We start from the raw sequence: 20817 nt of genomic DNA, 5'->3' as shown, positions 1-20817 counted from the left end.
GCCCCGGGTCCCTGTGCCCGCCCCGGGCCCCTGTGCCCGCCCCGGGTCCCTGTGCCCGCCCCGGGTCCCTGTGCCCGCCCTGGGTTCCTGTGCCCGCCCCGGGTCCCTGTGCCCGCCCCGGGTCCCTGTGCCCGCCCCGGGTCCCTGTGCCCGCCCTGGGTTCCTCTGCCCGCCCCGGGTCCCTGTCCCCCCAACGGGTCCCCGTGTCACCAAGGGGTCACTGTGCCGGCCTTGGGTTCCTGTGCCCATCCCGGAGTCCCTGTGTCCCCAGGGGATCTCTGTGTCCCCAAGGGGTCCCTGTGTCTCAAAGGGATTCCTGTACCCCCAAGGGGTCCCTGTGCCCTGGGTGTTCCTGTGTCCCCAGGTGGCCCTGTGTCCCTGGTGGTCACTGCTGTCCCCAGGTGTCCTCTGAAGTCCCTGCACCCCTGAGCATTACTGTGTCCCCGGGGGGGTGGGTGCCTGTGTCCCCAGGGATCCCTGTGTCCCCAGGTGGCTCTGCTGCTGGTGTCAGCAGGGGTTCCTGTATCCCCCAGGGGTGTTCCTGTGTCCCCAGAGTTCCCTCTGCCCCCCCTGCCATGGCCCTGTGTCCCCTGAGGTCCCTGTGCCCAGGACTCCTGTCCTCGGAGCCTCTGTTGTGCTTTCTGGGGTGCCCCAAGCTCCCCTGTGCACCCCAGACTCTCCCTTCTGCCTTTCAGCATTCACCAGCCTTGGCACCATCTGACTGTTCCCTCCCAGCCCACCCTGGGGAACACCTGGAGCGGGTGAGGGTGACGTGGGGACACATCCCTCCGGGCTGGGGACACGTCCAAACGCCCCATGCCATGAATTCACTCCCATCCAGGGTGAGAGGAATGAGACTTTATTTTGAACAGCGAGTTAATCTCCAATCCCAATCATTCCAACCAACTTCAATCCAAACCCTTGCCATGACAGAGCAAGACAAACATCACGATTCCTCAGTGAACACTAGAGGCATCCTGGTCCTAGGTTTGCAAACACTTCAGCAATGGATCCCCCCCCAATTTAATTTTCATTCCTATTAATCCCCCCAGGTGTCAAAATAAAAAGACCAGACGCAGCCCTGCAGCACATCCAGCACCCACCAGTCCTCACACGGACACACAGGGGGTCCGAGCACTGCCCGGCCCTGCCCGGCACCAGGAAAAGGCTCCTCCTCCCACAGGGAGCTCAGTCGGATTTCTCCTTCTCCTTCATGTGCAGGAAGACGATGCTGAACATGAAGAGCCCGACCATCATGGAGAAGGCACCGGCGTAGTAGGGATACGCCGAGGGGATGAACCGCTCGTACTGCGTGTGCTGCAGGGGCCGCACGGACACCTGGGGGGACAGAGGGGCAGCCTTGGAGTGGGGGAAGCCTTTCCTCCCGGGAAACGGTGGGATTGGCTCCCGCCACACTCACCTGTGTGGAGGAGTAGAGGTGGGTGTAGCCCAGGCGGTTGTAATCCACCTTGAACTGGAACACGCCGTAGACGTCCGGCAGCTTGAACTGCACACTGTACTTGCCACCTGAGGGCGAGACAGGGGTGACACTGGGGTGACACCAGAGGCTGGGGACAGTGAGGACACCCCCAGTGTGGGGCTAGGGCAGCGATGGGGACCCACCACTCCCCTTGTGGGAGACCTACTGCTCCTCTTGGGGGGGACCTGCAGCTCCTCCTGAGGGGGCCTCACTGCTCCTGTGAGGGGCACGTACCATTCCTCTTGAGGAAGGTCCTCACGAAGGGGTCGATGCGCACGAACTCCAGCTGGATGTCGTCCCCGTCGAAGGGCACCCACCTGCCGTCAGCAAGCTTCTCGATCACAATGCTGTACTCCTGGGACACACCAACGAGCAGCGCCTGAGAACGGACCTCGACCCACTCCGGGCTCAAACGTTCCCAGATTCCTCTCCCAAGGCACCTCCCGTGTGCCCTCCCGCCCGGGCCAGCCCGGCCCCCTCACCACGAGGTCGGTAACGGTGTAGGCGTTGGGCGGCGCGAGCTCCCCGACGCGGTGGTGGGACACGGCCCCCACGCGCAGAACCCCCTCCTCCTTGAACACCCAGCGGGACAAGGCCACGGCCAGCTCATAGTTACCCGTCTGCGAGTACCTGCGGAGCAAGGGAGGCTGAGACAGCTGGGAAAACACACCCTGTGCCAAAACCAAACCAGGAATAAACGGGAAATGAACAAAAACTGAGCCAGGGTTAAAGGAGGGAATTGCTTCCCAAAGCACATTGCTCCATAAGGCCAAAGGAATGCGTCGCCCCCAATTTACTTAAAGCTTTCTGCTCTTTCCCAAAACACAAACATTTGTTGCCTGTTTCCCAGGACTTTTGCCATCGAACCGCTCCCCAGCCATTCCCCAGCCAGGGACGCCAGGAAGCCAAGGCACCTCTTGGAGCCAGGAGTGGCCTTCTGCACGGCGGAGTTGAAGAAGGCGTCGCTGAAGAAGTCCAGGGAGCCGCTGAACACGACGCGGGCGTTGTTCCGGGCCTGCAGCCCCGCGATCAGCAGCGTGTTCTTCCCCACGGCGTGAGGGTACTGCAGGGCAACGAGGGTGCAAGAGGGTTTAGGCACTTCAGGGATGAACACAGAAGAGTTTCCTGTGCTGTGGGACAGTCTGGCTGAATCAGCACAGGCAGCAATTAAGGAGAAACCAAGCAGATCAGAATAAGCAGGAATGGGACTCAGATTCCCTCTGTGGCTGGGATGGGACCAGGAGAGACACTTTATCTAGGCTGGCCTCTCCTCTAAAGCATGGAGGATGTGTGTCCCTCACACTGAACACTTCCCACCAGCAGGAAGCAGAGAGGAAGATTCCCAGGGCGACACTGGGAAGCAGCCGACAGCCTGTCCCTCCCAAAATCAATTAGGAGATCCAACATTTTCCCAAGGTGCAGAAATTTGAGGGACTTAATTGTGGAAGTACAGCTCAAAAGAGGAGAGAAAGTGAAGGAGCTTACCTGAGTGATGGGCTTATCTGGGAAGAAGGAGTAAGAGGTGGAAGAGCCAGTCAGGATATCCAGCACCAGTGGGTTGTCAGGATCAGCCACCATCCTTGCAGGGAAAGCCACAGTGAGCAGCACAAAGACCCCCAGGACCCCCACATCCAGAGGAATGCTCAACCCCACAGACCTCCTCGCCCTTTGGCTGGGCCAAGAAACTAAGTATTTCCTCAAGATCTGTGGTCAAACTCCACTAATTTGTTAGGAGCCGTTCCTAGGTAAACAACTAAACTCCTTTGGAGAATTTCCTTCCATTTTGTTTGAAATCAAGAGAAATTTCTTATGCTCACATGAGGAGTGCCAGCGCTGACCTTACGCTCAGCTCACAGCAACACCACTGGTCTAATTCCACTTCCCCAGCGACCCCCATCTCGCCCTGTCCCTGCTCACCCAACTCCTCGGAACAGGATGGGGTTCAGAGCTGCCTTCCCCACAATGGTGGGGGCCTTCAGGAGATTCTCCGTGTCCGCCACGATCAGAGTGTGCTGGGAAAACGAGAGAGATCGGCGTGAGCTGTGTCAGGGTCTAATGACAGGCAACAGCCTCTCAATTAAAAGTTAAATTTATTCTTACAATCTCAGCTGTTGGATGAATGTTGCAGTTAATTAAAAAGCAAAGACCCAGCATTTTTAATTATGATCAAATTAAATTAATACTGATCCATGAGGAAATATAAACTGCCTTTTGATAAAGACAGCAATACCCACAGTGTTTTACTTCCCTGTATTCAGCAACTTTCATCCTTAAACCAAGATGATAAAATTCTTAAATCTTAAATCAGGATTCTTAAATCCACATACTGCTTCAACAGTTTAATTTAAATAAAAATTAGCAAAATATATTTAGCTCAGACTTTAATACAGGCTTTGATTTTAAAGTGCTGGCTGACACAAAAAAATATGTGTATGTTTCTATACTGATCTGAAAATCCTTCTATTGATCTGAAAATCTTGATGTGAAAATTTGGGGCTGAAGATCTCCCTTTCCACATCCAAAGTGTCCCACTCAGGGTCTGGCACACCTCACCCAGAGGTGAAATGCCCCCACACACACTTCAGAGAGGTCCAGAACCAGTGTTAATCACAGTGTCACTCAAACTACAATCTGATGGATCTGAATGCTGCAACACAGAGTATGTACCACTTTCCTGGGAGGAAGGTGGGAGAGCAGAAAAGGGATGGAGGAAAAAAGGGAGAACAAGGACAGAGGATTTATCTCTAAACCTTTATGCTTCAGTTAAAGCTGCCCCAAAGGTGCAGGCAAACCATTTACCTGTCCAGGGTCGGATATATCATAGTTGTGATGGTCAATCACTGCTGTCCTCTCCTCGTCAAACTCGATCCCACACTCGCTGCCCAGCTCCCTCAGTGGGTCACCTGCAGGGACACAACAGATTCTCCATCACCACGACACATAAACATCAAAGAAAAAGCCAATTTAGCTTTAAATCCATGTGTTCAGTGCTCTACAAGCCAAACCCCAAGGAGCAAAATGACCTCCCCAGCTAAACTCCCCCTGAACGTGTCACTCAAGGCATTTATCACCCACTTCCTTCCAGAACAAACCTTGAGGTGCACAACGAGGAATGAGAAACTGTGTTTGCTCACAGGTTTTGTTGCAGGAACTCAGTTACTGTTGCTGCCACAAACTCATTCTCCCCGAGGAACGTCTGCACTTACCGATGTCTGAGCTGGCGGCCACGAGGACGCTGCCGCCGCCGTCGATGAACGCCGTGATGGTCTCCACGTTGATGTTCCCACCAAAATCTGAGGGCACACGGCAAGAATTCATGACTAGCGCTCAGAAATAACCCCCTGGCAGAGTCAAACCACGGCAAATCACCGAATCACCCCTCCCACGGCTGGAAGAACCACCAGTAAAGGCCTGGAGACAGCTGCAGTTTGCTACTGGCTACATTTAAAGTGTTAAATTTAATTAAAACTCACAAAACAGCTGGAAATCCCCTTCCAAAAATGCCAGCAAGCTCCAGAGCAGTGGAGTTTTCCCCTCCTGCACTTACCTTCTATGGATGGGGAGAAGATGATGAGGTTGTCGTACAGGAACTCCCCGTATTTGATCAGGGACAGGCCGGCGTCGTCCGCGGTGCGGAAGGTGAGGTCGAAGCCCCTGTCTGGAGGACACAAAGGGGACAACTTGTCCATGGCAGAAAATCCACACGTGGAGCAGCAAAGCACCAGCAGGATCCCGAGGTTTATTCCCCCAATAAACAGCAGTTTTGGAAAAACTGGCTTAGGGACTTTCTGGGAGCAGCACTTGGGGTTCCCCTATAAACCCCTGAAGAGCCCTGATGCTGAAGGATGTTGTCACCTATCAGATGGGGACCAACATTCCAGAGGATCCAAAACACAGGGAAAACTGGGGAAACAACACCCATCTCCTTCCTCAGTTGGGCCAGGGGACAACAAACATCCCCATCTCCCCTAGGAACCCCAATCTCTTCCCTCATTCTGGCCAGGGGACCCCAAACACTCCCCCAGGGAACTCCCATCTCCTCCCTCAGTCCAACAGAGGGTTTCCAACCTGCTCCCTCTGCCTGACCAGGGGACTCCAACCATCCCCTCTCACCCCCACTGAACCCATATCTCCTACCCCTGGTCTCTGTTGGGTCCCCATCACCTCCCTCATCCTGACCAGGGGATCCTAATCTTCTCCTTCATTCTAAGCAGCAGAACCCAAACAACCCCCTCTCCTCCAGGGAACTTCAACATCCTCCCTCAGCCTGGCACAGAGTCCTCAACCTCCCCCTATAGCATGGCACAGGGGACCCCAATCTCCTTCCCCATTCTGACCAGGGCACCCAAATAACCCCTCTCCAACCAGAGAACCCCACTCTCCTCCTCTGCCTAACCAGAGGACCCCAATCTCCTCCCCAGCTCTGTCCAGGAGACCCCAAACACCCCCCTCTCCAACCAGGGAACCCCAATCTCCTGTGTCTGACATAGGTGACCCCAGTCTGCCCCTCAGCCCAACACAGATCCCCAGTCACCTCCCTCAGCACAGTCAGTGGACCCTAAACACACAACCCTCTCCCACAGGACCCCCATCTCTTCTCCCATTCTGATCAGGGCACACCAAACACCCCTCCTTTTCCCTTGGGACCCCCAATCTCCTCCCTCAGCCCGACCTGGGGACCCCAACCACCACCCTCTCCCCACGGGATCCCCATCTCCTCCTCCATTCCGGTCAGGGGAGCCCAAACACGCACCTTTCCACCAAAAGACACCCCTCTCCTCCCTCAGCCTGGCCAAGGAATCCCAATCTCCTCCCCCATTCTGACCAGGGGACCCCAAACACCTCCTTTTTTCCTCAGGTAACTCCAATCTCCTCCCCCATTCTGACCAAAATACCCCTTTTCCCTCAGGTAAATCCCCAATCTCACCCCTCACAGTGACCAGGGGACCCCAAACATCCCCTTTTCCCTCAGGTAACCCCACCCTCCTCCCCCATCCTGACCCCCGACCCCCTCCCCGCGCCCAGCCACTCCCTCCCCGTACCCGCGAGGCTGCGGAAGAACATGGAGTGCGTGTCGCGGAGGTTCCCGTTCTCCAGGAGCACCAGCGTGCGGGGCCCCCCCTCAGCGGCCGCCGCCAGCCCCGCCAAGAGCCCCCACAGGCACAGCGCGGCCGCCGCCATCTTGGACCCTGGCACGGGGCAGCGCCCTCAGAGGCGGGCAGCCCAGCAGCCAATCAACGACGGCGTCGCGCGGCCTCCAGCCAATCAGCGCCCGACAGCTCCGCGCTGTCGCGACAGCGCTGTCGCGACTCGGCGCAGCCGCCTCCGCGGCGACGGCGGCCACGGTGGCGTGGGCCGCTCACCCCCGATGTGCTCGGAGTTGTCTGTACCCACAGACACCTCATCTCACCTGTGGTACCCTCCTCTTACCTGTGGCACCATTCCCGTACCCACAGCACCATCTCTCACCTCACGCACCATCCTCTCACCTGAGACACCATCTCCTTACCTGTGGCACCCTCCTCTTACCTGCGCTACCATCTGCTTACCCACAGCACCATCCCCTTACCCACAGCACCATCTTCTCACCTCTGGTACCATCCTCTCACTCACAGCACCATCGTCTCACCTGCAGCACCATCGTCTCACCTGTGGTAACCTCCCCTTACCTACAGCACCATCCCCTTACCCGCAGCACCATCCTCTCACCTGCAGCCCTGTCCTGTCACTCACAGCCCTGTCCTTTCACCTGAGGCACCATTCTCTCACCTGTGGGACCATTCCCTTACCCACAGCACCATCCTGTCACTCACAGCACCATCCTCTCACCTATGGCACCATTCCCATACCCACAGCAACGTCCCCTCACCTGTGGTACCCTCCCCTTACCTGCAGCACCTCCCCTTACTCACAGCACCCTCCTCACACTCACAGCACCCTCCCCATGCTCACAGGACCATCCTGTCACTCACAGCACCATCCTGTCACTCACAGCACCATCCTCTCACCTATGGCACCCTTCCCTTACCTGTGGTACCCTCCGCTTACCCACAGCACCCTCCCCTTACCTTTCCCCACTGGTCAGGTGGGTTCTTTGAATGACAGGCTCTGGAATTTTCCAGCAGCCGGTTTCCTCATCCCAGACGGATTTGTGCCTGATCTCCAGGTCGCTGCAGTTGCAGTCGCACCAGATGAGGGACTGCCCCTGACCCAGGAGCTGCTGGCAGAATGTCAGGTCTCGCTCCTGGGAGCTCCTGGTGCTCAGGGAATCCATCTTCTCCAGCTCAAACTCCCACTGCAGGTCTCAGATCTCGGTCTCAGCAGCCCGGAGCTGGGACACAAAACAAGTCATCGGGATTATAGGGGAGAGACCAAAAGTTACTGAGAGCATGGGAATCTGTGACCAGAGGGATGAAAAGATACACAGAAAAGCTTCAATATTTGGCAAGACTTCTAGTTGAGTTAAAAATTAGATGAGATTTGTGTGGAGAGATTATTCCATATCTTAATGATTATTCCACGTCTTAATGAAAGATTTCTTGTGTTTCTCCACAGTGCCAAGTTTTGAACAGACTTGAAGTCAACCTTTACTAATGTGGTTTGTGTCCAGTGATAACAAACTCTTGGGAGTTCCTTATTTCAGTTAAAAAGGTGCAATATTTCTTTGATAACCTGAATACTCAAATACAAGTCCTTCATGTGCAGATTTGGGACTGTACACACAAATGTCAATTTTTCTGAAGCTCCTCTGGTTCTGCCTCAAAAATAAGAGCAAAACTGATTTTCAAGTGTTTCAAAAATGAAGATTTTAAATGTAAAATTCAAGAGCATTACTTTTATATATTTTATTCTTTCCCCCAGAAAATACCTGGGGTGCTCAGAACTGGCAGGAGCTGCAACAGATCCGTAGGTCAGTAGAGGGAGTTCCATCCCCTCCCATCCCAACACATCCTCCTCCAGCCACGTGCTGCTCCAAGCCCGGCCTCTAAAACAGGTGGGGTTGGGGGTTCAATAGCTTAATTTCCCACTCTGAGCGTTGCTGCATCTGGGATTTAAAAAAAAAAAGCAACTCACACAAAGAGTGTGGTGTATGAAATATATGACAGAGTCATTCTCTGAACCTACTGCCCTAAACATGTCTGCTGCTGGATGGAGGAGGCTCTGGGGGTGCTGGTGGAAGCAGCTGAACGTGAGCCCAGGTGGGCAAAAGGCCAAGGGCACCTGGCTGGGACCAGCACTGGTCTGGCCAGTGGGCCCAGGGCAGGGCCCATCCCTGCACCGGGCACGGCCGGGGCAGCTCCAACCCCGGGGGCACCGCTGGGACCCTCCGGACAAGGAGGACCCGGAGGGGCTGGAGCGTGTGCAGGGAAGGGAACGGAGCTGGGAAGGGGCTGGAGCAGCAGGAGCAGCTGAGGGAGCTGGGGGGCTCAGCCTGGAGAAAAGGAGGCTCAGGGGGGACCTTCTGGCTCTGCAACTCCCTGACAGGAGGGGGGAGCCGGGGGGAGTCGGGCTCTGCTCCCAGGGAACAAGGGACAGGAGGAGAGGGAACGGCCTCCAGCTGTGCCAGGGGAGGGTCAGGTTGGACATCAGGAGGAATTTCTCCCTGGAAAGGGTGGTCAGGCACTGGCACAGCTGCCCAGGGAGGTTTGGAGTCCCCACCCCTGGAGGTGCCCAAGGAAGGCCTGGCCGTGGCACTCAGTGCTCTGGGCTGGGGACAAGGTGGGCAAACCTCCTCCTGGATGGAGTCGTGGACATTCAGGAGAACCTGCTCACTGCTGTCCTTGTTGGATCCCTGCGGTGCAGCCACAGCCTGCACCCACGTCTCTTTTCTGGCGTTCATGCTTTTCCTTCGGGTCCTTGTTTTTATCCTCCCCCACAGCCACCTCTAGTGTCTGCAGCCTGGGAAAGGGAAACACTTCTCTGAGCTGGGTAGTACCAAGAACCAGCTGTGTAAGCCAGGAGGACACACATCCTTTCCTGGACAACGTTCTGGGAGACACAGAAAACAGTGAAGATTTTCTGCCATGAGCAAACATTGCAAATTCTGCTCTTATCAACAGTTTCTGTCATAAATAGAATCCCAGAATGGTTTGGGTTGGAAGGGACCTTAAAGTTCATCTCATCCCACCTCCTGCCATGGGCAGGGACATCTTCCACCAGCCCAGGTTGCTCCAAGCCCCATCCAACCTGGCCTTGGACACTTCCAGAGGTGGGACAGCTACAGCTTCTCTGGGCAAAATACTGCACAAAGACAAAGTACAGGATATTCCGAGCACCTCAGTCAACAAGTATGTCTGAAAATACATTTCTACACTCACAAAATTCTCTTTAAAACCTCTGTTTTGTGGCATTTCTATTTAAATTCTTATTGAAATAAATATTGAATATATTGCTATATTTCTGTTCTTATTTCTAGTTTGGAAAGACACACAAATGGTTCCAAAATTACACAGAGAATAATTTAAAATGGTGGCTGTGGGAGTGGTAGGGCTGGAAGCCACAGTCTGGTTTCCATTTTGGGGCAGTATCAGCCAGGGTTGATGATTTGTGACCTCAGTGTTGCTAATGGAGCACTGGCACAGACCTGTATTTGAAATCATGCTCTGATATGGGAATAAAGCCGTGCTCCAGAGCCATTCCCTTTGTCTGCACAGGATCTGGAGCGGAGCAGATTTCCCAGGTTGGCCAGCACTGGCTCAAACTGGCTGATAACCCCTTTGCTGATAACAGCCTCTTAATTATCTCCAAACCCTCCAAAATTGCTCATTCTCCCCCAGAACTGACCTGCTATTCTGCTGCACTGCTCCTGCCAGGTAACCTTTCCTTTTCTTTGCTTAATCGGTGGTTGAATCCCAGGATTCAGCCTTGCTCTGCCGAGCTGCCCCGGTGTGTAAAGCTTCAGCAGGGGGCTTTGAAATCCCCACGCCTGCAGAACCAAACCCTCCTGCCCAATCTGCACAGAACTGGGATTTAACAATGGAATTAGAAGATCATTTCCCCTTGTTTGCCACTAACGGAGTAGGATTATGCCCTTCTATAGGACCAGTCCTGCAATAGGACTGTTAACAATTGATATGTAATAAAAAGAAGGGTTTCTTTGGAGATCTCTGCATTAATAGAATTGCCCACAGATTACAAGCACTGCTGTTCTCCATTTCACAGCAGCTCCTTTTTGAGCCAGGAGAGGCCCAACAGAGCGAGCACACACCTCAGGAAAGCTGGAACAGTAGTTAAAAGCCTACAGAACTTTGCACAATCCAACTCTGGTTGAGCATTTCTCATTTTAACATATTTCCCCACAAAGGGGTAAGTGAGAAATCAGCAGAATTTGCTTAAATTGCATATTTCTGGAACAGCCTGAGCCCCTGTACTGTTTCAATATGAGGTGTTAAACTCTGATTAAGGGATTTCTCTCGGGTCAGCTCTTGCCCAGAAGAAAACCCTCAAGCCAGGTCTCCTCCAAGATGGGCTGAGCACGAGCCTCAAACCTGCACTTCCCACATCCCAGCCCTGAGTCTAACACGCCCCTAAAATGGGATTATTGGGAAATTTTGCTGTCAGTTCTGGCTGATGTGTTGCAAACACTGTCAGATGCACGAGTTGGAGGCAAAAGTGGCCTCAGTGATGGGGAGGGTCACGGAGCACTTGCTCTCCTCCATCCACCCACAGTAGGACACCCGCTGCCTTACCTGGAGGGACATGAGAGGGCTCCATGTGCCCTAAAAGGACCTTTTTCAAGAGGAAAAGGAGCTGTCCCAGCTTTATCCTCTTCCCAAGGCAATGAAACACCTCATTTTTGAAGAAAGCCCAGAGTTTTGCCCATGTGGCTGGGAGTTTTCCCTGGCTGAGGGCAGAGGTCTCTGGAGGTGAGGGTGTCTCTGGAGGTCTCCAGGGTGTCTCTGGAGCAGAGGGCTGAGCTCCAGAGGTCACTGCTCTGTCCTGGTCCCACTGCACTCCCACTGCCCAGCTGAGGGGGGCTGTGGCAGCCACTTCACTGCAAGCAAATGTGCTGCAGCACTTGTTCTCCTGGCGGATTATCCACACCACCTCCTTGCTGGATGTGGATCCTCTCACATCCCTGTCAATTGTTGCCCCCAGGAAAGAAAGCCCACAGCCTCAGTGTCTCAGGTGCAGATGATGGGCCTCCCAGGGCACTCCGTGGGCAGCAAGACCTTTGTCCTGACCCTCTTTGTCCAGCAGTGATCTTTGGCTGTTGTAAGACCCCAGTCCCGAAGCCTCAAGCTTTACTGGGAGTATTACTTATATTTAAGATTCAAAAATTTTTGTTTCTTCATCCCTCTACTGTTCCTAACATCTTTGACTACTGCTTTCCTCCTCCCTATTTCTCCCCCCTCTGACAGTTTCATATGTAGTTACCTCAAAATTCTTCTTGGAAATCTATTCCAATCCACCTCCAGAGAGGTGGGAACTGTACTGAGGCAAAGTGATGTTGTAATAAGGCCTCCATCAACACAGGGTCTGTCCATAGGAGAAGTCCAGGGTTCAGAAAATAGCAAGAGAAGTGTTCTGGAAAGGCTGAATCATATTTGTAATGATTGTTATAAAAAAATACAAGCTTTAGTGAAAGCCACTCCGGGATATCCCCTCCCCACTTCCTTTGATCAGCCAGGTTTGAGGAGGGGAGCTGGATTTGCTCCCAGGGGAGCAGCCTCAGCAGGCAGGAACCCCACGGAGCAAGGCAGAAATAAAGATCACTGGCAGTCACTGGGTGGGATTGCCTGTAGAATTCCTGGAAAGAGAGCAAAGAACCTGTCTGCCAGGAAAGCACATGGCAATCCCTGTGCTCCTGCAATCCCTGCTCCCGTGCCAGGAGCTCCACTGCCAAAACACCCACTGGCCCAGGGCTCTGTGGGTGTGGGGAGAGGGGGAGAGGTTCGAGATTCAGGGGTATGAAAGTGAATATAATTATATGACATTTATAATTATAAATATATCTTTCACAGAGTAATAGGAGAATTGTTTCCAGGGCTATGCTACAGATTTGGGAGACAAAAGACGCTGGGAAGATGAAAGGTGCAAGGAAATTCCCTTCTTCCTTCACAGCTGTTTCTGAAAGGTGGCAGAAAGGGGGAAAAAAGTCATCCTGCAGCCTTATTCCTGTGCTGAAAGTTGCCCTTTTTCAGGGGATAATTCTCCAGAGCTGACCAGCTCCCTGAAAACTGCTCTTCCCCATTTGTTCCCACATTTGCTATTCCTGCTCCAGAGGAAAGAGCAAGTGCACTGATGCTGGGCTGAGTCCTCAAGCACTGCCAGCAGGGCAAAACCTCTCTTGTTGTGTTGAAAGCTGAATGTAGGAAAAGAGGGGCAGAATGCTCACCTTGAAAATATACATATACATATATTTAATAAAGAATTTTACAGTATTGTTTCTTTTGCAGCTCATTTTTGCTCTGCCAGCTGAAACCTCTGTTCTGGGACTGACCAAATTCTAGCCAGAGTGATGAAGAATAACCAAGGATTTGGATCGTGTCAGTGTTTTCTAAGAGGATTTGTCATTATTGAAAAGACTGGATGATTGAGATGGTCTTTGCCAGTGGAATAAGATCAATTTGGCCACAGCAAAGGAAGAGTCTGTCACCAGAATGCAGAACTCTTCCTCCAACAGGCAAGGGAAAGGTTGAGGTGAAACCTCGTGAATGTTTTGTGTATAAAAACTTCTTTTTTCTGATATGTCTCCTACCAGACAAATCACTCGTGCCCATCTGTTCAGGCAAAATGAGTTTTGTGGCCCTAAGGTGGTCCTGCTCCTGCTCATCTGCAAGGAAATAATTCCAGGTCAGGCTCTTCTCAGGAGGAAGCATCTCAACAGTTAAGAACCAGGAGTCTCTTGGCATCATGTCCTGTTCAAGCCCTGTTCTTTGTCTGCACTGGGGCCCTGGCTCCCTTAAGTAAATAAATATCTACTTAATCTTAACACTACACATTTCAGTGCTTTCCTGAACAGAATCCACAGTAAAAATTCATGCCTGTTCTTACTCTCCCAGTGAGCTCTGAACACCCCCCCACACACGTATTTCGGGCTCGATGGTTCCTGGGGGTCCCTCCCAGCTCAGAATATTTGGTGATTCTGTGATTTCCCCAGAATTTAGAATTTCAACCAAAGTCACACAATCAGACCATGAGTTTATACAACGTTTTTCCTTTTCAGATTGCTTCATGAGGGGAAACTTAGGTGAGAGATACAGAAGGAATTCTTCCCTGTGAGGGTGGGGAGGCCTTGGCACAGGTTGCCCAGAGAAGCTGTGGCTGCCCCATCCCTTGAAGTGTCCAAGGCCAGGTTGGACGGGGTTTGAAGCAACCTGGGCTGGTGGAAGGTGTCCCTGTCCGTGGCAGGGGGTGGAATGGGATGAGCTTTAAGGTCCCTCCAACCCAAACCATTCTGGGATTCTGTGATTGCAGGAAGTTGAACAGTGTCTGACAAGTGGAGAGAGAGAAAGGAGGAGTGTGAAATGAGGAGCCAGTGGGCAGCAGCTGGAGCAGGGTTCTGTGGAGGGCACAGGCAAGGATCAGGCTCCTGGCCTGCCTGTGTGACAGGGTGACAGGCAGGAAGGTTCCTCTACAGGTTAATGTAGAAAGGCCGGAGTAGACATCACACTGGTGAACAGTTTCTCCATGAATGCTCAAACTGAGGCTTTTCTCAAGACTGGAATCCACCCTGCCCTGGTCAATGGACGTATTCCAGAGGTTTCTTGCTGTGCTTCAAGAAAGAAAGCACATCCTACCGAGGTCCCAGGAGCCAGGCCAGCTGTGAAATCACTCTGTGACACAGCTCCTACCCTGCTGCTTCAGGTGTTCGACTCGTGGCATTCCCAGTGAGGGAGTAAAATGAAGGAACACAGGCAAGAAACAGGGGAAGTGCAAGAAATCAGGACTTCTCCCAGCCTGAAGCACCTGGATGAGGAGATGGATCCCAGGGAGTCAGGCCCAGGGAGCTGCTGCCTTCCCACTTCAGGGCAAGAGCAGATGAGAGCTGAAGCTCCCAGCTGGCTGGACACACCTCACACATGTTATACCTGCTTCCTGACCTGCCTTTGAGGGTGGATTAATGTGACTAATTAATAACACACATTCCCTCTGATAAAGACAGGGAGCATCTGGTTCCTTTGGGAACCCCCCCTTTCACTGGGTACTTAACTTTCCCAACCTCATGCAGAGCAAAGAGTTGGACACACAGTCCTGGAACTACTGTCCTAAGCACTGGGCCACAGTTTTGGGTGTCCACATCCCAGTCTTTCCTGAAGATTGCAACCCAAATTCAAGGGAAGAGCTCCTTCAGCATTCTAAGCCCAGAAAGCATCAAGATTTTAACCAAATCCATCCTTTTCCAGTCAGACTTCTGCAAAACCTGGATTGAATGGAGTCAGAGTTCTGTTTTGTGGCTCTGGGCAATGCCTAAACATGAGCAATGAATCAGATGACTCATGGGGGAAAGATAAAGGTTCATATGTAAACACCAAAAAACTCTCAAATCTGTTGCCCTGGGATATTTCCTGTTACAACAATAGCTTGGTAACCGTGGAACTTAACGTTTGCCCCCGAGCAAACTTGTTTCACTCAGGATCTTTTTGGCGTGTCAAGACATGGGAGAATTGGGAAAAAAAACCCCAACAAACGGATTAAAAATTAAAACACCCTGTCACTGCCTTTTCTGGGTGCTGGGGTGAGCGGATAGTCACAAAAAATAGGTTTCTAACTCCTTCCCTCCTTCCCCAAGTTCATGTAAACACTGCCAGGCAATTAAAAAGTTGTTTTGGTTCCTGTTGTTTTGGTTCCAGTCCTTTTACCCAGGGAGGCAGTTTGTTTCCAGCTTGGAGCTCAGTGGTTTAGTCCCCATGGTGTAACAGGGTCCTCAGACTCTTGCTAAAATGCCTCCAGCAGCCTGAAACCTTCCCCAATTCCCCTGCAGCCCGTCAGCCAGGGCTGGTGGCACAAGCACAGGCCAAATCTGCAACGTTTCTCATTAACAATGCAATCCTTAATCTCTTTTTATTTGAAGGAATGAAACACCTGTAATATGGTAAAAATGCTGATGGTCACTTGGCCATTGCAGCCAAGAGCCCGGTATTTGCCATAACTCCTGAATTTGTTACTTAAAAGTGTAATTTAGTCCATGTATTGCAGAGATCCAAAATATCCACTCACTTTTAAATTAGAATTTACTACAGGCTCACCCAGCAAAGAAGCTTGAACTTCTCCGAGCATCTCTTCACAAAAAACTATTTCACAGCAGAAATACCAACTTCATCAACTATTTCAATTAGTGATCACCCAGCAGAACCATCTGGTTATGAGGATTGTGCCAGAGCCCTCAATTTTCTCCTCAAATATCCCAGCTGTCTTTAACTGCCAATCCTGCAGGTTTCCCCACCTGCCATCCCCTTCCATGTAACATTTTCAAAGCTTTAAATCAGAGAAATTCAGGTCAGATGAAGAGGCCTGCACCAGTCTGGAGCACAAAAGAGGAGTGTAAATACTCCCTTTTCCCTGTTGAGATTAAAATTGGGATTTTAGAGACCCACATAATGCATTCACTGTCTGTGAGAAATTCCCCAAATCCCACACATAAGTTTTGGATAGTGGAAAATGAGGTACTGTCATCAACATCTGGAACCACAATTTAGGAAGACGTTGTGTAACTTTCCCCGTGACTGAAACAGCTGAAGAAAATGAAGCCAAGCTGTTCCCAGCCAGGGCCAAAGACAAGGCAGAGATTAATCCTTTTCTGCTCCCAGAAAAGCCCTCCCGAGGTCTGTGTTCAGCTCTATCAGATAAAGAACTGCCAGTGGAAATGAGACACTCAAGAAAGGAAAATTAGTCACTAAAACGTCATTAAAGGGTTCTTTTATTCCATCTGTAAAAAAGATAGAGCTCAATGAAGGGATCATTAGGTGAAATTATCTGACTTGCACTTGGCAGGGACACCTTCCACTATCCCAGGTTGCTCCAAACCCCATCCAACCTGGCCTTGGGCACTTCCATCTGGCTGCCACCAGAAAGCCTTGTTTCTGAAGGAGGAATAAAACCACACAAAAAGAGGGAAACGCTGTCATGGCTCAAAAGAATTCAGGTTAAAAGTTGCTGGTTGATTCAGACATCCCCCAGGCCATGAGGAACCAGGCTCCTCCCCACCCTCCACCTCCTCTATTATTAAGCTGCATATTTTAAACAAAAACTTGAATACTTTTCACCTATTATGGCAAAGGCTCTAAGATCTCCTCAGTCACAGGGAGCTTTTTTTACTATCAAAGCACAGATTCAATATTCCCAGATATTGTTCCCTGTGCTTTGCTGAACCCTCTGCTCTGAGCTGGAGGCTTGAGCTCACTGACAACATTCCCAAAATCACAACCATCATACACAAGTGAACTGTCAAGTTTTTCTCCGGATAAGTTCATTTTTAAAATCCTATTCAGGCACCTGGGTTGAAACAGTGTTGAATACCCAACAGCACCTTCTCAGTAATTATCAACCACACAGATTAAAAATTTCATACAGAAGGTTAATAAACAATGGGAGCATCCAAAATCCTGAATTACCCGTCAAACCTACATAAAACCACAGAATAATCCAGAGATCCCTGCACTCCTACACCAGCCCCCTCCACACTGGGAATTTTAAATGAGCTGAATTAATTTTCCACAGCTTTGTTACGCCCCACGTTTGCTGAATTCATCACCAAAACTATCTTTATCGTGTCAGCTGGGATATAGAGATAGGGTTGTCATGGCTGGGTGTCCCAGAGTGACAGAGACCACGTTTGGCACTGAATTCCAAAAGGAGCCTCAAATACTTCAGTGATGCTCACACCTCTCATCCAGCACCAGAGGACGTAGTCTCAAGCTGCTCCAGGGGAGGTTCAGGGTGGACATCAGGAGGAATTTCTTCATGGAAAGGGGGATTAAACCCTGGAAGAGGCTGCCCGGGGCAGTGGTGGAGTCCCCACCCCTGGAGGTGCCCAAGGAAGGACTGACCATGGCACTCAGAGCTCTGGGCTGGGGACAAGGCGGGGATGGGTCGAAGGTTGGACTCGATGATCCTGAGGGTCTTTTCCAACCTCAGTGATTCTGTGATTCTATAAAATAGTGTTGTTAAAAAGTCTGCACACAACAGAGCAGAAGTGGCTGAAAACTAAACTGGGTGGGATTTAGCCTCATTCCAAAGGTGTGGCTGCCCAGGATGGATCCAGGTACAGCCACAGACTGACTGTTCATACACTGTGACTGGTCTGTGCTGCAGGAGAACCCGGGACTGGCCCAGCTGTGTTTGGGGGTGTCCCCGAGGAACACCCAGCCAAGGACAGGACAGTCACTGGGAGTGAGAGGCAAAGGAATGAACAGAAATGGGATTTTGGGGGAGAATTGGGGAACACAGAAGCAGGACACGACTCCCTCAGTTCCTCGGTGGAGGCAGCAACAGGCAGTGTGACAGTGTTACCCTGGAAACTGCTCTGCCCAGCTCCTGCCCTCCCAGTGCCAACTGCGTTGCCATGGAAACCCGTGTCACCGCCGATGTGGAACAAAGGATGGGAAACTGCAGCAAGAAGTCCCCTTCTCCCACCCTCCCTCCGCACACGACAGGCGAGGCACGCCTGGAACGTGAGGCAGGGAGGGGTTTGCCTCCCTCGGAGCCAGAAACCTCTTAAAAATACCTGCCCCATAAGTCAGTTTGGGTCTGTTGCCATCCCAGTGCATCTCATGGTGCTCCTGCCCTGGTTTTATTCACCAGGGAAGTAAATCAGGACAGGAGATGTGCGGCTCCCTCCAGCAATACGTGCAAAAGGATCTGCAAAGCCACCAAGAGGTAAACTTAATAAAGATCAACCCCTTGATTAGGATTTTGGGAGAGTTTACCCTCCTGTGGTCCTGGAAACTTCCCCACACGTTCCCATGGGGAGTAATATCTGCTGTGTCCCCTCAGAAAGGATGAGCTCTTTTGGTTTAGGCAGATAATGAGATCATCCGCGGCTCCACTGGATCAGATTAAACATGGATAATGCTCTGAATCCTCCTGCTTTAGAGACGACTGTGAGATGAAGAGGATGAGGAAGAAATTGCCCCATGAGCACTTTATTCCACCTTTGCCCAGTAAAGGATTTTCCCAGAGCTGCTGCTGAGCTCCTGGCAAATGTCCCATCCCACTGTCATGTGGGATATGCTGGGCACGAATGGATCCTGCTTCTGAACTTCCACCAAAGTCCCCCAAAATCTCCTCTTGGCTTCCGTATTCCTCACTTGACTCTCATGTTCTGGTGCTCAGCTTCCAACAGAGCACTTCTGTCAGTCATGGGAACACTTATCTGAGCTCATTAGAGCACTTAATTAAGATGCATTAATTCTGCCTCACCTCCAGCTTGGTGTCAGCTCCCAGAAGGTCTCATTGCAGATCTCCAGGTAGGAGGCTCTCCTCGGGAACTCGGCACTTCCAGCGAACACAGGAGGATTTCGGGGTGAGGTTCTCCCAGCACAGGCCCCCACGGAGCTGCTCCTGCAGCCGGGTGCCCAGCGCCCTGCGGAGATCCCTGCCGGCATTTCATTCCCGGGGGGAGCCACTCGACACATCCACTGCAAGGGACCTTTGTGCCTTAAACTCCTCAGGTCCACCAGCCAGCAGGGACGAGGATGCAGCTGCTCTGCCTGTGTACAGGCCTCAGCTTTAGGGCAAGAGGCAGCACGCCCCAAACCCTGTCCCCGTGTGTGCCCCCGTGTGCCATCCGCACTCACTCCTTGGGATGTGACACCAAACAAAGTCTTTCTGGTAAAACCCTCTCAAGGGGATCTCTCTCCCAGCCACCTGGATGCTCTTGAGGATGGGTTCAATCGCTCTGGAATGATCCCCTTCTGTGAGGAAGGATCCACGACCCCTGAGTGCTGAATGACTTCCTGCTGGCCGTAGGCAAAGATGGTGCCATTGTAGCCCTTGGTGGCACCCTGGAAATGGGGAAAACCAAATAAGATAGCCATCCACCCTTTGCCTGACTGGGAATACATCACCCAGACTCCATCCCACCTCCCCAAAGGTATTTTAAAAGAAGAGCTGGAAGTAAACATCAAACAACCGCCTGATCTTCGCTTGCCACCAGAGTATAATTATTAAGAAATTAGCATATAAATCAATGTTTTTCTCTCAAAACTGGAAATCTTGAAGCAATGCAGGTGTTGCAAAGCAGTTGACAACACTTAGAAAACCAGAATGTTTTTATGATAGGGTATAAAAATCTTATGAAACCCAGAGTGACAATTAGAACTCTGGTTGGTTGTGGAGGTCCAAAGGGATGATCTTTAGCTTTGAATGATTTTCTCTTAGCAAGCTGCTCACTGTCACTTCTTCCTATTTCAGAGAAGCATGGTAGGAACAGAAAATACTTGCATTTCTTAAGGTTTAAATTAAAAAAATGAACCTATTAATCTAATAATCTGCTGTGTCAGACTCTGCTTGTTCTCACAATCAGGAACTTCTATCTTAAAGCCATCATGAGCCATCTAATCCATGTTTCTTCTTCTAACAAAATTGGATTTTTGAGGGAGGTTGGGCTTTTTTTGCTCAACTGGTTCTTTCTCATCCCAGCTGTTTTCCATGCTGAGGTGTTAACAAGGAAATAAAAAGATCCCCCCTCATTTTGTCAATCTAAACTAGGCTGAGGTTCCCCATCTTCTCTAAGGTTTCTCTCACTTGACAGTAAAAATGTCCATAAAATCATCAGGAGTCTTGTTTGTCCCCTTTCTTCTCTAGGGCCTGTTCATGAGAACCTCTGCTCTGGAGCCAGGCTGGGGGAGCTGGGGGGGTTCACCTGGAGAAGAGAAGCTCCAGGGAGACCTGAGAGCCCCTGGCAGGGCCTAAAGGGGCTCCAGGAGAGCTGGAGAGGGACTGGGGACAAGGGATGGAAGGACAGGACAAGGGAATGGCTTCCCACTGCCAGAGGGCAGGGTCAGATAGGATACTGGGAAGGAATTCCTGGCTGGGAGGGTGGGCAGGCCCTGGCACAGGTTGCCCGGAGAAGCTGTGGCTGCCCCATCCCTGGGAGTGTCCAAGGCCAGGTTGGACAGGGCTTGGAGCAACCTGGGATGGTGAAAGGTGTCCTTAACCATGGGAGGGAATGAGATGATCTTTAGGGTCCCTTCCAACCCAAACCATTTTGGGATTCTACGATATAAACATCCACCTAAACCAATTCAATGTAATTCTCTTCTTGGTGTTCCTGCTGGATGCTAAAAATGGTTTTTTTCTTCCCAGAGGAGGACACTGCTTGCCCTCCTCTGCACCCCAGGGTTGCAGCTAAACCTCTTGAAGTAGCAGACAGGGCTGTTTCTGTCCATAAG

At 51.5% G+C, this 20817-nt stretch overlaps 1 protein-coding gene across 1 annotated transcript; it reads right to left on the bottom strand.

The window, feature by feature from the left end:
• Positions 1–838: 838 nt before the first annotated feature.
• DDOST (dolichyl-diphosphooligosaccharide--protein glycosyltransferase non-catalytic subunit) lies at positions 839–6677 on the bottom strand. The gene is made up of 11 exons (XM_017833503.1): positions 6523–6677; positions 5028–5138; positions 4687–4773; positions 4280–4383; positions 3398–3492; positions 2966–3059; positions 2395–2543; positions 1963–2110; positions 1715–1835; positions 1421–1527; positions 839–1338 (listed from the first exon to the last, which is right to left on the bottom strand). Exons 1-11 carry the CDS (start codon positions 6659–6661, stop codon positions 1189–1191), a joined length of 1305 nt encoding a protein of 434 aa, XP_017688992.1. The 5' UTR covers positions 6662–6677; the 3' UTR covers positions 839–1188.
• Between the last annotated feature and the right edge of the window lie 14140 nt (positions 6678–20817).

The sequence above is a fragment of the Lepidothrix coronata genome, unplaced genomic scaffold (genome assembly GCF_001604755.1).
Source record: "Lepidothrix coronata isolate B3197 unplaced genomic scaffold, Lepidothrix_coronata-1.0 Scaffold214, whole genome shotgun sequence".
NCBI lineage: Eukaryota > Metazoa > Chordata > Aves > Passeriformes > Pipridae > Lepidothrix > Lepidothrix coronata.
Note: the sequence above shows the minus strand (reverse complement) of the source record. Positions and strands in the feature narration are given on the sequence as shown.